This window comes from Anabrus simplex, chromosome 8 (genome assembly GCF_040414725.1).
Source record: "Anabrus simplex isolate iqAnaSimp1 chromosome 8, ASM4041472v1, whole genome shotgun sequence".
NCBI classification, from domain to species: Eukaryota; Metazoa; Arthropoda; class Insecta; order Orthoptera; family Tettigoniidae; genus Anabrus; species Anabrus simplex.
In genome coordinates, this window is record NC_090272.1 from 23,680,606 (window position 1) to 23,698,616 (window position 18,011).

Genomic DNA, 18,011 nt, shown 5'->3' on the forward strand with positions numbered 1-18,011 from the left:
GAGAAGTGGCTGAAAGCACAGGTGGCTGCCTTCTATGACCAGCATATTGGAAAGCTGGTACCATAATACGACAAGTGTCTATGTCGGAGCAGCGACTATGTAGAGAAGTAGCTGGACTGTGTAGCTAAATGTTGCAAATAAAACATTTTTGATTTTCACTGCGATTTTAATTTCGCGACTGATCAGACCTTGAAAAAAAATAGCCCTCGTATTAATGAAAACCACTGAGGTTTCAGCTAAAGAAGCTTTAGACTGCTGCTCTGATGAATTTTCATACAAACAAGACATGTATGCACCACCATACAGCCTGGACTTGGCTCAGACTACGAACTGCAGACCAGCACAGAGATGTGGCTGAAATCACAGGTCTCCTGGACCGGACAACATCCAGAACCAGATGTTGAAACACCTTAGTGATGAGCATATTGGAAAGTTGGTACCATAATACGACAAGTGTCTATGTCGGAGCAGCGACTATGTAGAGAAGTAGCTGGACTGTGTAGCTAAATGTTGCAAATAAAACATTTTTGATTTTCACTGTGATTTTAATTTCACGACTGATCAGACCTTGAAAAAAAAAAAAAAAAAAAAGCCCTTGTATTAATGAAAACCACTGAGGTTTCAGCTAAAGAAGCTTTAGACTGCTGCTCTGATGAATTTTCATACAAACAAGACATGTATGCAGGTGCGACAAAAGGAAAGTGATACAATAAAAACGATAAAATTGTGGCAACAGGAAGTTGTGAGTGGTTTGAAATTCCTGATATTCTTATACTGGACTGATCACTGGTTGATGAGCTAAACAGTCATTATAAATCACATGCATTACATTTTATTACGTAAAAACTTATCAATAACTTACCAAATTTTCTAGCTTCACATGTTTTGTATTTGCATGTTATTTTTTTAAATTTTATATATGTCTATATATATAATATTTCTATATATTGTAGTGCACGGTCAGGTATTTTTTCAAGATATATATACTGTATATTGCTCCCTTATCCAGAATTTAACTGGATATTATGAAGAAGGATCCATAAGTTAAGAGCACAGGTGCTCAGAATTCATATCTGATTACAAAACAGTAACTAGAGAGCTGTATCTGGATGTTTTATATTGTTTGGGAGAGTCTATTGGTTGTAAATGGCCAAGAGGAGAGAAAGTACAATCGACAGAATGCACCACTGAGATAAGGTCAAAACATTTTAATATTTTGACATTTATACAGACAATGAACACAGAATTTTAACATAAATGTTTCTATACTTGCTCATAATATTCATCAATTATTTAAAGAAATAATAATAAATCTGTCCGACTCGTTGGCTGAACGGTCAGCGTACTGGCCTTCGGTTCAGAGGGTCCCGGGTTCGATTCCCGGCCGGGTCGGGGATTTTAACCTCAATTGGTTAATTCCAATGGCACGGGGGCTGGGTGTGTGTGCTGTCTTCATCATCATTTCATCCTCATCACGACGCGCAGGTCACCTACGGGTGTCAAATAGAAAGACCTGCACCTGGCGAGCCGAACCCGTCCTGGGATATCCCAGCACTAAAAAGCCATACGACATTTCATTTTCACAATAAATCTGAAAGATAGAATCTGATATACAGTATTCAGGTATATTCTAGCTTTATTACACTCCCCCATGCCGTGTGCGGCATAACAGTGTGCCCACTGGTCTGCTATGGTCACAGGATGTACAGGGTACAGGTTTCGAGTCCGTAGGTGAGAATTGGAATGAATTATTTATTTATGATGTCTTTATTTGTGGCGAAGTTTGGCCCTCTCTTACACTTAACCACATTATGCGGCTTGATAATGAATACAAACTTAATATTCAAACTTAATACACTGTATATAATAATAACTTAATATAGACTAAAACTAAAAGATCTAAATCCTAAGTCTAAAATGAACCAAATAAATTCTATATTAACCCTTCTAAGTGGAATTCATATAATATATCAGTAATTTATGTAAACATTTGGGAACTATTTACTCACGACATTCACTCACACATTCACGCATAACTACATAATGTAGTTAATTGATTAAACTTCATTGTTTGTCCGTATTGAACCAAGATTACAACTTTTATTATAATTTGGGTCCACCTTATTCAATACATAAAAATTGTTGCATAGATTTAATTACAACAATATTTCAATCAGTACTAGTTTCGACACCCCTCTGCGTCATCATCCGCTGATAGAAGTTAAATTAAAATAATTTTTATGTACTGAATAAGATGGACCCAAATTATAATAGAAGTTGTACATAATATAGCCTATGTATTCAAGAGGAAATCTTTAGACTCTCTTTTGAAGGTAATTAATGAGGAACAATTTCTAATTTCAGGGGGTAAAGCATTCCATATTCTAGCGCCCGACACAAGGAAAGAATTACTGAAGGCAGATGTATGATGTGGAGGTATTGCAATTGTTGACCCAGAACACATATCACGGTCATGAAAGGAAGACAGAAAACAGAAATTACTGGAGAGATATTCAGGTATACTTTCAGTCAAGAGTCGATAGATACGGGTTGATACACGATGGTTTCTCTGCTGCTCTACTTTTAACCAAGAAAGATGTGCATTAAAAGGGGATACATGCGAGGTAAAATTCAATGAAAAAATAAATCTAGTGCAGGAGTTTAAAGCTTCTACAGTTTCTTATTTTGTTCACTGGTAGCATCCAGCAACACAACATCACAATAGTTAAAAATTGGAAGTATCAGTGTTTTAAACCAGTCTTATTTTTAAGTTGAGAAGTAATACGGTCTGGTGAATCTTAAGGGGATGAAGTGATGAATGAACTTTCCTGCATACATTAGTGACATGCTCATCCCAGTTTAAAGTTTCATTTATAGTGACTCCAAGGCTTTTTACTGATTTACAGAATGGGATAGCAATGCCATTTAGTTGAATAACTGGAAGTTGTAGACTGTGTAAATGGGTAAGCAGTTTCCTTTGCCCTAGTATGATAGCTTGTGTTTACACTGGGTTGATGGAGAGAGAATTCTTGGCTGCATTACAGCTGATCTGCTCTAAGTTTTGGTTCGTATTTTCAACAGCTGCATTTATGTCATTCACTTTTGTGTGGCAGTAAATTTGAAGGTCGTCAGCATAGAGATGGTAGTTGCAGTTTTCCAACTTAGAAGAGTAGTCATTCAAATATAAATTAAATAACAGGGGGCCGAGTATAGAACCTTGTGGCACACCATTAACTTTGTACTTCCACTCTCTTTTCATTCACAACAACACACTGTTGTCGGTTCTGGAGGTAGGAAGCGAACAAATTGAGAGCAGCGTGGCTAAGATGGAAGGAATGTAATTTTGCTATTAATATGTCTGTACAGATAGTGTCAAATGCACTGCTGAAGTCTACGAGAATGAGCACGGTCACTTTACGTTCATCCACTGCTTTTCTTATGTCTTTTTTTTTTTTTACAATTTACTTTACGTCGCACCGACACAGATAGGTCTTATGGTGACGATGGGACAGGAAGAGCCTAGGAGTGGGAAGGAAGCGGCCATGGCTTTAATTAAGGTACAGTCCCAGCATTTGCCTGGTGTGAAAATGGGAAACCACGGAAAACTATCTTCAGGGCTGCCAACAGTGGGGTTTGAACCCACTATCTTCCGGATGCAAGCTCACAGCTGCGCGACCCTAACCGCACGGCCAACTCGTCCGGTTCCATAATTTTTAGAAGAGCAGTAGATTTACTATGTCCTTTTTTAAATCCACATTGCAAGTGATCAAGTAACAAATGGTGGGTCAAATACTGGAGCAGTTGTTCATGCATGAGTTTTTCTAAGACTTTCAAAAGTGAAGAAAGTATAGTCAGATGGAGAATTTGCTAGAGATTTTTTTGGTACTGGAAAAATTAAAGCATCCTTCCACAACAGTTGGGAAGTAGCCTTCCGAAAGACATGAGTTACATACGTGGGTTAAAATTGGCAATACTACATCTATCAAGGTAACGACAAAGGATATCGGGATGTCGTCCACTCCGATTGCTTGTGATTTGATTGATGTTAGCTTTCTCCTTACATCTGCTTCATTTAATTTACGAAATTTGAACAAAGGCCGTTGTGGTAATGGAGTAGATTGAAGAAAATGTATTGTTATTTTGTATAATATGAGGATGGGTACTAATTATTTCTCTAGTAAAGTGGGCATTTAATTCATATGGATTTATGTCATGCTTATTGGAGTTTGTAGTTAGCCTCCCAATACCTACGGATCTGAGTTGTTGCCAGGTAATTTTTGTGTTCAAGTTACTGGCTAATTGTTGGAAGTATGCATATTTTTTGTTTCTGATTATTTGCTTAACTCTATTTCTAAGCACACGGTACTTTTCAAAATCATCAGTTGATAATGTCTGCTTGTAACATCTGTGTAGTACATCACGTTCAGCCATTGCAGACTTAATGTAATTTGATAATTCGATAACCATGGAGCAGCTTTGCAAGTCACCCTAGCAGTACGTTTAGGTACGTGTTTGTTATACAATCCCAACAATAAAGTGTTAAACCTCTTTACATTTTCGTCATTGTCAGTCAAGTGCAGTATTTTGTCCCACGGGCAGAGAATAGCGTCAAGTATTAATTGTTGACGATTAAACTTTTTCATGTCTCTATAGGTTATAGGGTACTTTCAAAGAATAAGCTAAATATATGAGATCGTGGTAGGATATACCAGGTACAGAAGTTTGTCCGTGTTGTAGTATTTCCTGAGGATTGTTTGTGATAAGTAAATCTATTAGAGGGTGTGAGGATCCATTAGCCGTATGCATGTCGTGAGTAGGGTTAAGTGGCAATACTGACGAATTACAAGAGGTAAATATGTTCTGTAAACGATCTGCTTCAATGGAGTCTATAAACAGGTTTGTGTTAAAGTCACTAAATATGAGTACATGTTCATAGGTAGGTATGAGTCTTAGTAAATTTACTTCGAAGTCAGCGAAGTTTCCTGCTTTTGGTGGTTTGCAAACAACTCTAATAAGTACTTCAGTCTTATCAACAGATGGTTCAACAAACATATATTCAGTTAAGGTGTCAGTTGATAATGTCGAAGTTTGCATAATCTTCCCCGTTAAATTGTTTTTGTAGTATAGAGCTACTCCTTCCCCACGGCGCTTCGGTGTATTGTGAAAAACCGCATTAAATCCTTCTGTATTTACCGTAGTTAGAGGGACCGAGTCCTTCATCCAACTCTCACTAATTGCTACAACTTTTACCATGCTACCTTCAAAAATAGCTTTCAGCTCAGTGTGATGGGCAATTATAGACTGAGCATTGACATGGGCACACAGTAATGAGCAGGGAAAGGACAGAAATTCTCTCTCCAGGTGATTGCGGGCGGGGTGAGGAAGAGTCACGGAAAGAGAAGGGTGGGAGGGTTCAGTATCAAGGTGAAGGTCGTATACCCTGCCCAGGGAGAAAGCTACATTACTACCTGTGTTAGCCATAATCAAAAATAAACAGAGGACAACTTGCCATTGTTTCCTGTTGTATATGTAAGCCACTTGAATCATTTAAACATTCACTCACACTAAACTTATAATAAAACCACTTATAATTAAAACATAAATCCATGAGTCATGTACTCTACTAATCACCTAGCCCTGAAATAACAGCGTTTCGTTCTGCTTTAGTGGTCACTGTAAATTTGTTTTTGTTTTTGCCTAGAACTATTAAAATTAGATATGAAACATGGTCAATTTGGTTTCTGGGTTATTTTATCATCCCAGAGTCGATATCTCACTTGAAAATGAAATTGAGAAGCTTTCAAAATTCTATTCTTTCTTGGTTTATTGTGTTATCTTTTGAAATAATACTTCCAAGACATTTGAAGTTAGAAAGATTGTTCCCTCCAATAAAATGTTTGAAAGTGTGCCTTTTCTGCCTTTTACTGATGTTTAGTCCACATTCTTTAAACTTGCCATTCCAAAGATTTAGTTTCTCCTATACGGCTTTATTTTCTCCCCAGATCAGAACATCGGCAAATATTTGAGAGTTAGGCTCCTTGCAAGGTTCATTAATAGATTTTATGATCTGATCCATGAGAGATGTCGCATATCTTCATAGTCATTTACTTTTAAAACTCTGCACACATGTTTCAAGTTTGTTTGTAAAATGGCAGGTGGATAATGCAGGAATAGTTAATTTACTCATTAATGGTGGAGATGGTGATAGAAACACAATGACAGGATAGAGTGGGAAGAGAGAGCAGACAAGGACAAACAAGCTGATCTGTCACCTTCCATGACATACACTGAATGTCTGGTGTTCTTAGCCTTTATCACCTGCAACCATCAGCCTTCCCACACTGAGACTGAAGATCTGTCAAGCTTGCCCTCCTGAAGAAGCCGGGATGTGGAGGAACTGGGGTTCATGGAGAGGGCTATGTACGAAGATGTGGAGATATTTATTGTTCATGTCTTCTCTTTCTATTGCTCTCTCTTTCCATGCTGAACTATATAGTGTTTATCCTCTTCATGTTCCTGTCGTAGTACATCTAACTTGTTTCTTCGTTTCTAATACAAACTTCGGCGGTCCAGAAAAATGTAGACACTCTTTGATAGTCGATATTAATGGAACAAAATGACATCCCGTTACAATTCTTGCATGGTGGGGGGGGGGGAAGTTAATTTTATGTGCTCAAAGTAACCCCCATTAGCAGCCAAACAACGCTGATGCCACTGAATTGCTGACCGAACTACAGCTGTCAGTGTTGCCGGTGTGACGGCCGCACAGGACGCCTCGATGGTTTCTCGTATCTCGTTCAGTGTAGCTGGCTTCTGTAGATTTCAAGCTCCTCCATAGGTAGAAGTCAAGAGGTGTAAAGTCTATAGACCGTGGTGGGTACTCAACAGATCCTCTGCGACCTATCCATAGTCCAGGTAGATTTTCATCCAAGAATGCTCTGACGTCTCTGTGGTAGTGAGCCGGAACACCATCTTGTTGTACGTAAAAATCTTTAGTTTCCAAACACCTCTCGGATGGCAGGTAAAATCGATGTTTGCAGCATATGAAGGTATACCTCACCAGTTATGGTACGTTCAAAGAAGAATGGGCCAACCAAATCGTGCGATGACAGACCACGCCACACATAAACATCGGGTAGATTAACATGTTTGTCCATGTGAGCGTGAAAATTTTCAGGAGCCCAGTACACGCAGTTGTGGTGGTTTACAGTACTGTTCAGTTCAAATTGTACCTCAACAGACCAGATAACCATCCCTGCAAACCATTCATCCTCGTGAAGCACGCCTTCAAACCACTCGCAGTACTCCATCCTTCAATCCGGGTTGTTCTCGTTCATAACATGCAGCGATCTTGGAATGTACATTTTCCACTTTGCAGCCTTTATAATTCATCGTACGGTTGATCGGCTTACCCTGCTTTCACGTGCACCCTGATACACAGATTTTTTAGGTGACCTAGTAAAATGTTGCACCGCTGGAAGCTGGACTCGTGTATGCTTTTGGTCGGCCAGACTCTTCTTATGCACATTTTGAACAGTACCATCAGCTTCAAACATATCCCAAATACGATAAATGGTTGTACGTGTTGGTGGCTGAGTACCATTCACACAATACCAATATAGTTGGTCCGTTATTGGACATTATAAATTTTCCAGTGGTATGCACTAGCCATGTGTCTTGGTAGGTGTGCTTTTTACCAACTGATGAGCCTAACTTAGCACACTGGGGCGAAACGCTGGCAACCACGAATGAATTAGCTGGAAAATTTATAATGTCCAATAACAGACCAACTATATTGTATTATAAATTTACTCATTTGGTACAAATATATCAGGTTCCCTATGGGAATCAATATCTTGACCATACACATTATGCCACTGCTGTTGTACCTCCATCATGTTTTCATACTTCCAGTACCACTTCAATACGACCTTGTGTTGCACAAACGACAATCTTACTTCATTCATTGCTGCACTGTCATCTGCTGGAAAACGCACACCAAGATTGTCGCGCTATTCACATGACCATCATCATCTGTTGAGAAAACAATGGACTATGCTACCATGCAAGAATTGTAACAATATGATATTTTGTTCCAAAGATATTAACTAGGGATGTGGCGACCCCATCGCCCAGTGAGCAACCACTGCAATCAGCCTCCCGAGTATTGGCGGGTAAACCATAGATTTAAATGACATGAGGAAATGCGTGTCAGGCACCGACCATCTAGTGCATAACAAAGTATCGACGCAAAGATCCATGGTACGCTTAGCAAGCCAGTGGTAACACCTTCGAATTGCTTTCAACAATCAAACGAGCCTCAGATGGAGATCAAAAATAATAACGAAATTGACAAAGTCTTCAAGCAGATTTGGCAGGTATGACGGCCAACATGGCTCCGATGAAAGACAGATATGACCAGAGAACAATGTAAGAATTGCGACTATGAATATTTTGACCCTGCCTGGAAAAAATGAAGAACTTATCAATATGATGAAGAGGAAAAATGTATCCATATTGGGAATGAGTGAAACAAAATGGAGAAAGGCAGGTAGCAAGACTCTCAGAGATGGCTAAAAATTAGTATGAAGTGGACGCGAGGAAGAGGCCAGAAATGGTGTAGCTTTCCTGATAACAAAAGACATGGACGCCATTACTGAAGTACCGTCAAACGGGGTGATTTCGGACGGTTTTGAGGTTATTTTCGCCTTAACTCACAAAAGGGATCTTAAACTGTATTGTTTACCATCCTAATAATGAGGAATATATCCAATTAATACAATACCCTACAAACGAAAAGTATATGCCAACACATGTTTTCCTGATAAAACAAAAAGCAGTGTCCGAATTCACCCCATACATAGGGGTGATTTTGAACACATATGCTTTTTAAACCACTGTCCGAAGTTTCAAAGCATATTACGTGATTTCGGACACAAGTAGTCCTCTATTTTAATTCTTCGTTCTTTTTGCTTTAGTGTTGTGATATTTAAACTGTTCTGAAGGTGTCCAAAAAATGACCAGCTGGTTAAAATCATTGAAATTTAATGTGTTACTGATCGATATTTGTTTTCTGACAAGGTAAATGTAAAATTTCCCGGTCTAAATTGAAATATTAATAGTTATAAACTGCACAGAAATCCTACTGAAAGATCTTAATAATTTTTCTTACAAACGATACAAATCTTAATGCAAAAAAGTCGATACAATGAACATGTAGCTGCCACGGCCTATAAATCTAAAATACGTTTTCTCTGAAAATAAGCATTCCTCCCTTCTCAACTTGGGCTAGAAGTATTTTTGAAATTTTTTCTCTAGCTATTGTAACCTCATCAGGGATGTTAGGGAACAAGTATTTGACATCCACATCCCTTGAACGAATATTTCAGGCCAGGCCTAAATACTGCCTCATATGCTCTTTGTATTTATAATCTGCAAAGAGGAAAGCCTCTTCTTGCAACTCCACAACGTCATTGCCTTCACTGTGTGTTTCATCGCATTAATTTTCATTGCTGCTGCCAGCACTATCACTTGTTTCTGCACTGCTTTCGTCTCGGCGGAAGTCACGGCCAAAAATCAACTTCCCAGGACGAACATTTTATTTGCGGCGGCGGGAAGTAGCAGGTTGAGTAGGAGCATGGCCGGAGGATGACTGAGCTTCCTTGAGCATTTCCTTCTTCCTCATTTAGCACTGGTTGTCTTCCCATTTGTTGGATATACTTTCTGCACTTTATTTTGTAGGGAGGACCAAGGCATACCATACAAATCAAATGCTTTCCTATAAGACAACTTGCCACTTTTAATATCACGTATGGCTTTTTCTAATAATTTTGGTTCATAATTACACCTTGAAGCAGCTTCTTTCTGTATCTGATAATTTCTAGGCATTGTTTGAAATCACCCAGACTGTTTTGAATTTTCAGCAAAATGTGCGTAAAACACTATTTTTCACTAAATCACACCAAAATTCCACAGCATTCATTTATAAACACTTCAGTCAGTTGACCTCGCTAAGAACCATAGTTATAATGCATTCATTCTGGTCGCGACAATCAAAAGTATCCACTTAATGATAATGCATGAACTTTCAACAATGCCAGTGCACATGGGAAATTTTCCGAAGCATGAAGTCGACTCGTAATAAAAAGCGCCGAACGTGGGAAACATAACCTCAAGGTCAAACTCAAATGCGTGCGGAAGTGCAAAGCAGCGGCGACTCATTGCTATGCAACAAAATACGGCAAATCTACCATACTGTCTGCAACCACCTCTGTGTCCGAAATTGCCCCGTTTGACGATATCCTATAAGAATGATAGGATCATTAAATTATCTATGCAGCTGGAGTCCACAAATTACACGGTAGTGCAGGTATATGCACCACAGGTTGGATGTAGTGCTCAAGAGAAGGATCAATTCTGTCAAGATCTAGAAGATATAATTGATGAAGAAAATGTCATCATCATTGGGGACTTAAATGCACAAGTTGGGACAGACAGACTTGGTTATGAGGAAATCATTGGACTACATGGGTTTGGGAACAGAAATGCAGAAGGCAAACAACTGCTTGATTTGTGCAGAAGAAATGGATTGATCAATTGATCATCAAAAATACCTTCTTCCAAATACAAGACAGCCTCAAGATAACAAGATATAGCTGGGATGGAAAACATAAGTCTCTCATCGACTATATCATCACTAACAAAGGAGGATGGAAATATGTAACTGATGTCAATGTTATCCCCAGTGAGAGTATGGACAGTGATCATAGATTATTGATAGCAGAACTAAACCATGTGGCTAACACAACCCTGAAGAAAAGAAAAAGAAAACGTAAAGTGAAGACTTCGAAATTAGAAGAAGCCAAGCTGAAGGAAGAATATAAAATAAGGATACAGAGACACTTACCAAAAGGGGAAATGAATACAGTAGAAGAAGAATAGAAAATGTTTAAAGATACTTTGGTGGGTGAAGCTAAAGACCTATGTGAAGTAACAGGATCGACCATGAAAAAAAAAAAAAAAAGAGACGCCTTGGTGGAATGACAGAGTCAGGTTGGCTATAAAAGAGAGAAATTGGGCAAAAAAGATGCTAGACAAACAAAAGCAAAGAGATGCACAAGATCCAGGTGGCCAAGAAATGTCTAAACTACAGGAAATCTACAGGGCAAAAAAACTTACAGTTAAGAGGATAGTAAGAGAAGAGAAAGAGAAAAAATGGAATGAGTTGTAGAAAAGTTGGAAGAGGCCAGCAGAGGAAATAAGAAACTTCTTTACAGAGTAATTAAAAACAACCCAGACGACATCAAGGTAATAGAGCAGGACAATGGATCAGTAGTACGAGAGGAAGATGGAATCAGGAGAGAATTCAAGACCTTCTTTGACAAGCTCCTGAATGGAGAGGTATCAAATGTAATTCAAAACAGAGAAGAATCTGAAAAAGGTGAAGAGCCTAGCAAAAATATGGAGCCACCAATCACATGGCTGGAGATAGAGAAGAGCCTTAAAAGTATGAAGAAAGGGAAAACTGCTGGAATAGATGAGTGAAGTGTGGACTTGTTGAGAGCAGGAGGAACCCCAGCAATCCAATGGCCATATAGACTCCTAAATGTAGTCATCATCATCATCATCATCATCATCATCATCATCATCATCATCATCATCACCACCACCACCACCACCACCACCACCACCACCATCATCTGCAGTTTCCAGCTGTTGGCCGGGTCTGCTTGGAACATAAGCCTCTCCATCTCCTCTTGTCTTCCCACCACTTCTCCCTAGTCAGTCTTGCCTAGTCCTCACCTCTTCTCTGTACACGCTCTTCCACTCCTTTTATCCACCTGTCTCTTGGTCTTCCTCTTGGTCGTTTACCTGTTATCTCCATTTTGTGCATTCTCTTTGGTATCCTTTCCTCTGCCATTCTCTTCATGTGTCCATACCATCTAAGTCTAGATGCCTCTATCCTATTCTGTAGTGGCTCTTCTTTTACTATATCTCCAACCTTCTCATTTCTCATCTTATCCAATCTTGTCACTCCTATCCTGTTTCTCAGAAATTTCATTTCACTTGCCTGTATTCTATTCATGGCCCCCTGCCTCATTACCCAAGTCTCAGCTGCATACATCAGAATAGGTATATAGTACATCCTGTATATCACCCTTTTGCTTCTCTGAGGGACATCCTTGCTCCAAACCAGGCTTCTGACACTTTTCAGGATTGCTCCTGCTTGTCTTCCACGCTCGATTATTTCTCATACAACCTCATTTTTTTCCTTTACAGATTAGAACTTCATTGACGGTTTCCACTAGATTACTACAATTTACCATGCATCTGTCTTCTGCCTAACACAGCTTCTCATACTTTTATATGCGGCCCTTCCGACCCCTCTATCATAAGGCAAAACACCAGCCAACATTATGAAACAATAATGAAGAAAGGGACCGCTAGATTGAGAAGATATTGAGAATGCTGCTATTTCTAAAGTCTTAAATTTCATGGTGTTTTTTCTCTCCTTGTCACAGGCTTTTCGCCTGCAGGTTAATTCAGGCTTGGTTTCTCTCAAAAATGTTTGCTCCCGCTCTCCTCCTGACCAATTTGATGTGATGGGTTTCCACTAGGATGATTTTGACAGCAAATTCAAACTGTTTTGTCATTTTTAAACCAATAATTTGTAAACTATGAGGTCCACAACCTCACCATGCGCTACTATCATTTGTTTCCATCTGCATCATTTGTTTTCTCATTCACTTGTTTCTTAGGTTAACGCAGTTTTTAGTATCAATTATTATTTCAAATTAACACCTGCTTCACTGAATTTTGTCGCAGTAAGTTTTTTGCTCTGCATATTGATGTAAATAGTGTATATTTGTGCTAATTTTGTTTTCCATCTAAGCTCTCTTTTGTTTTTTTGTTTACTCGTTCATTATGTTTTTTAGCATTTTTTCAACTTATATTATGTAAATTATTCCAACCCCCTAATTTTTTTTTTTAATTTTTTTTTTTCACTGAAGATGGCTCAAGCAAGCCGAAACATGTCTGAATTTGTTTGCTCCGTCTAATGACGGAATATATGATGTATTGAATAGGAGGATACCCTCATTTTTCGCCATTGTAAAGCGAGGGATTGGTCATGAGGATTTGGCCCACTATGGCACTACCTCCAGCGGCTAGTTCAATTTGGTTGATATTTTGTGACCCTGTAGCACATAAATGGGAAGACGTAGAGATAGCCCAATTGGAGAGATCATACCTAAGTTAGAAATGAACCGCTAGATGGCATTAACTCAATTTCGACGTTTGGTGGATTTGGCCCACTATGGTTCTCAGCCCTTCAATTATCGTGTAAATTTGTACCGAGAAGATTATAAATTCTCTACTGGCGCTTGAAGCATGTTTTCATCGGACGTATAGTGCAGTTAAGTTAGGATAGATGACGCTGTTTGAATAAGAAAATTGAAACGTTTGCCACAAAATGCGATCGGTCATCTTCGGTATGGTACACAGTAGTTTTCTCACTATTATGTGCATTTGCGAGCTCTCTCGTAGACATTCGAAGGCGATGTTGGAGTCGATTAGTAATACCTGTCGACTGTTGTTCTCTAATGAAAATTCGAAATGAAAGAGAATGACATGTTTTCGTAATAAATGCGTAAATAGTGTGGCCGGTAGCAGTTGTCAACTTGTTAAAAATAAAGGCTGAAGTAAACGATTGCTTAATTTTAATGTTATATACTGAAATTAAGTAAGAATGTGATACACTTCAAGATATGGCAGAGTACGTCGCTGATTTCAGAGGATAGTTCATATTTTCTCGTGTCTAGTTAAATTTCGGAAAGGCTATTCACATGCAAATTTCTCTACATGCGTTTCAAATATATTTTCATGATACATATGTGGTTAGGTTAGGTGACACCGTATTTTTCTGAATCCAAAACAATGTTTTTTGTCAGAATCTAATGCGAAAAATCAAGGGTTGTCTTGCATTCGCAGCCTGACAGTAACTAATACCACTCGCAACTACCGCGGTAACCACGCTGCTTCTTTTCACCCCCGCACACGCACGTACACAAAAACCTTGTTGGAAAACAACGACCGCCTCTTTATTATACATCGCTAGCCACGACAACCGGTTGTACAGTGCCTGTGTGTAACTGTCACTGGATCTTGGGAAATACCTAGTGAAGAGAGAATTACGTTCTATCAGCCTGTACAAAAACGTTTCTCAAATCTGCAGAATGGCATCTAATCGTGCGAGCCTTCGAATTCTTAGAAAGGCCACGGCTACTCAGTGGCAGATTTATATCACGTCTACTGTACCTGACGCTTAATAAATTTAAGTTTTATAGACAGCAAGAACATTTTTGAGATAGATAGTTGTATTGTAAAGATACGTGCAACAGGTATTGCCGGCAAATTATCAACGGGTTCTCGTCGATATTATGATGCCAATTTTAAGTTAATGGTTATTAAACACTCGGAAATTGTGCAGCCACAAGAAAATACGGTATAGAACTAACTAAAACCAATATTTGTCGTTAGCGTGTAGACAAAGATAGCTAAAAAAATGCGTACTGTACAAAAAATGCATTCAATGGTCCGCAACAAGGACGCTTTAAAGAAGTCAAAGATGGAATTGTGAGGTATGTTCACTAAAAGCTCAACGGCAGAATGGCCATACCATGGTGCAATAAACTTGTTCGTTGACCTTCAACTTCCGTGATTAGGCCTACACATCGCGGCCGCTGAAGTTGGCCGAACCTGGCAAGCGAGACGTACGTGTAACGGTAGCCGGTTATATCTGACGTTGAGTAAAAGTAACAGTTTTATAGACAGCAAGAATATTTTCCTGATGGATCGTTGTATTGTAGAGATGCATGGAATAGGTATTGCCGGCAAATTTTCAACGGGTTCTCTTCGGTATTATGATGCCAATTTTAAATTAGTGGTCATTAAACCCACGGAAATAAAGAATAATTGTACAGCCGCAAAAAAAGGCATAACGAAAGCCAATATTCGGCGTCTAAAACAGCGTACTGTACAACAAAGGCATTCATATAATTTTCCAAAACATTTTTTGAGCCTGATTTAAGTTTTTTGAAGGAAAAGTGGGGTTTGTCTTGGATTCGGAGAAATACGGTACGGTACAATATTTTTTCAGAAAGACATTAAATACACACTTCCCCGAAAAATAACAAACAAGTAATCGATAGTGTGGATATCATCCGCAGAAACGCAAGTTTTGAACAAACTGATAGCCATTTCATACCAATTTTAATGTGTATGGTTTTTTTTTCCAAATTTCATACAAAAATCTGGTATAACGACAATCCGCTATAGCGAGTAAATTTTTTGCTCTTATGAATTCTCATTATAATGGACTTCTACTGTATTAACTATCAAAGACTCTCTACATTTTTCTGGACCCCCTCTGTATTGTACTTTTCAGTGAGGTTACTGTCATCATGTCATACTGCTTGTCCCCTAATGTGACTATAGTAGGGTCTACCAAGATTCAACTCCATTTCTATTCAAGATCGCCACAAGTTTAATGAAAAAGACTGTACTCACCTATCCTTCATAAGCTGGTAAAGATTCTCCTTCATGTATTCAAACACAAAGTAGAGAGTGTCATTCTCTCTGATAACCTCCTTCAGTTTTACAACATTTGCGTGGCTCAGCTTCTTCAGGGACTGCAATGACAAAATCGGCACTTTCTCAATATAATAAGGAGAAGGAGATCCAAATCCAAGCACAAGGAAAAGACTTTCACATTAGCAGGTATTTAACTCTTAGTCTAGAATTTTTCTGCAAAAACGTGCACACCAGAAAACTCAATCTGTATACATGAAATAAACATAAAATAAAATAATTCTGTCTGTACATTTCATAATTCACTTCTGGACTGAATGAAGTGGCCACACATGTAAACAAGATGTGTGTGTGTTGTGTGTTGCCAGACAGTACAGGCAAGACATGATATCTATCACCAGTGTTGAAAGATCTGGTCAAGCACAAACATAATTGCAACCAACCATGGTGGTGGTGATTATTGTTTTAAGAGGAAGTACAAATGGGCAACCATCCTCTATCAACACTATTCAGAGGAGAAAAAAGGAAGAGGTCTGACACACTGAAAAATGACCTGTAGTATACTATGGTTGCAGTGTCAACAGACAGACAGAAAGTCAGTAAAAGTGAAGCAAATTACACAAACAATGGTCTCTGAGATATTACAGAACTAAATTAGGAGTCTCCAAAATAAGGCCTACAAATGAGTTTAACAGCAAAAAACAAAGTTTTATCAAGAAAACAAGGAAATAGATTGTTTAAATGCAGTGTGCAATTCTTACAGTTTGCCTAACTCAACCAGGGATCAATGGATGTGTTGTTGTCCCTCCAACCATCCAGAAAACCATCTTCACTTGATCGTAAATAAGGGAGAGGTCACCCGAAGCGCCATGACTGCAGTTCACCAGGCTATCCAGGAGGCCATGTTCACTGAGGTTAGTGCACTATGACGGTTTAAAATAAAAGAGGAAAAGTGGACAATGAAAGGTTATCTTCATGACTAAGTGGTCAATAGAATATTTCATTTTAGCTGGGTGGAACAGCTCAGGCGGTTGATCGCTGGCCTTCTGAGCTCAAATTGCCAAATTTGATTCTGGTGCAGTCCAGTGGTATCCGAAGATTCTCAAACAAGTCACCCTTGTGTCCGTAGATTTACCGGCACCTTAATGAACTCCTGCAGGACAAAATTTTGGTACCTCAGCATCCCCGAAAAATAGTAGTTAATAAAATGTAAAACAAATAACATTATTGTTATATTTTTGTTTTAGAGAAAAAGAGGAAAGTAATGCATGTCGCCTGTGATGAACTTATAACTGTTCTTAAGGAGTACAATATTCGTTGTCACTATAAAACTAAGCATGGTGAAAACTTCCATAAATCTCAGGAAACGATGAGTGAACATAAATTTGAAACATTAAAACGTGGAGTTTGTTTTCAAGAAAACATTTATAAGAAGCACGCTGAAGAATGTGAAGCTGCATGAGAGTACGTTCACAAATTGCCAGGAGGCAAGGCCGGTGACCACATAAGAGTGTGGCTGAAGAACTGTTTGCTAACAAAATCAAATAGGATAAAACAATTAGTCTTTCAGCAAGCACAATGGCACATCTTTCCACTCAGTTAACAGAAATAGCTTAGAAACTTTTGAGATTCCCAACAGCCCTGGACAAGTGTACTTATTTCGCTGATATGACTCAAGTTTTGTTGATTCAGAGGTGTCAGCAGATGGTTCGAAGATACTGAAGAACTAGCAGATCTGATTAGCTTGCAAGGTACAACAACGGGTGAAGATATCTTCGAGGGAGTGCAGAAAAGTTTATCTGAAATGTACTACCTTCCTCAGCTCAAATGTGTTACAAAAGATGGTGGGAAAAATACGTGTGGCAAAAATGCATGTTTCACATTGGGAGACTAAATGCAAAATGCGAAGCCAGTTGTATTAACAAACCCCTGACAATACATTATATCCTCCATCAGGAAGCCCTCTGCGGGAAGTCAGTGGACATGTCCTGTTGTGATGAATCCCATGATTTCTGTAATAAATTTCATGAAGATCTCAAGGACTCAAACATTGACAGTTTCAGTCTTTTCTGCAAGTAGTGGAATGGTTAGCTGGTTGAGCAGTGATTAAAAAATCAAGCTTTTTGTTTTTCTCTTTGAGAGTAGACTAAAATATTTCTAAATGAAAAAAAATTATGAAAAAACCCTGTATACTTCCTGTCTGACAAGGAAAGGCTGCAAAAACTTTATTAGTTGATGTTGCCCTACATTATACTGACCATTCAATCAATGGGCTCAATGGGCTGGACTTCGATGAGACATAACATATGGTTCAAAAAAATTAGGGGAACATCTTTTTGAATATATGCCATGCTCTACAAAACAATACCTCACACCCAGATATATTACCAACAACACCTTTATTCTTTACCGTTGAAGTGTAT

General features: G+C 38.7%; 1 protein-coding gene across 6 annotated transcripts in view; it reads right to left on the reverse strand.

The window, feature by feature from the left end:
* Window positions 1-18,011, reverse strand: part of LOC136879228 (serine/threonine-protein kinase dyf-5) — a 243,609-nt gene that overhangs the window by 143,503 nt on the left and 82,095 nt on the right. For all 6 annotated transcript variants that reach the window (XM_068228783.1, XM_067153032.2, XM_068228780.1 and 3 more), the window contains exon 4: window positions 15,568-15,689. In XM_068228783.1, coding sequence (XP_068084884.1) covers window positions 15,568-15,689 — 122 coding nt within the window. The remainder of the gene's footprint in view (window positions 1-15,567; window positions 15,690-18,011) is intronic.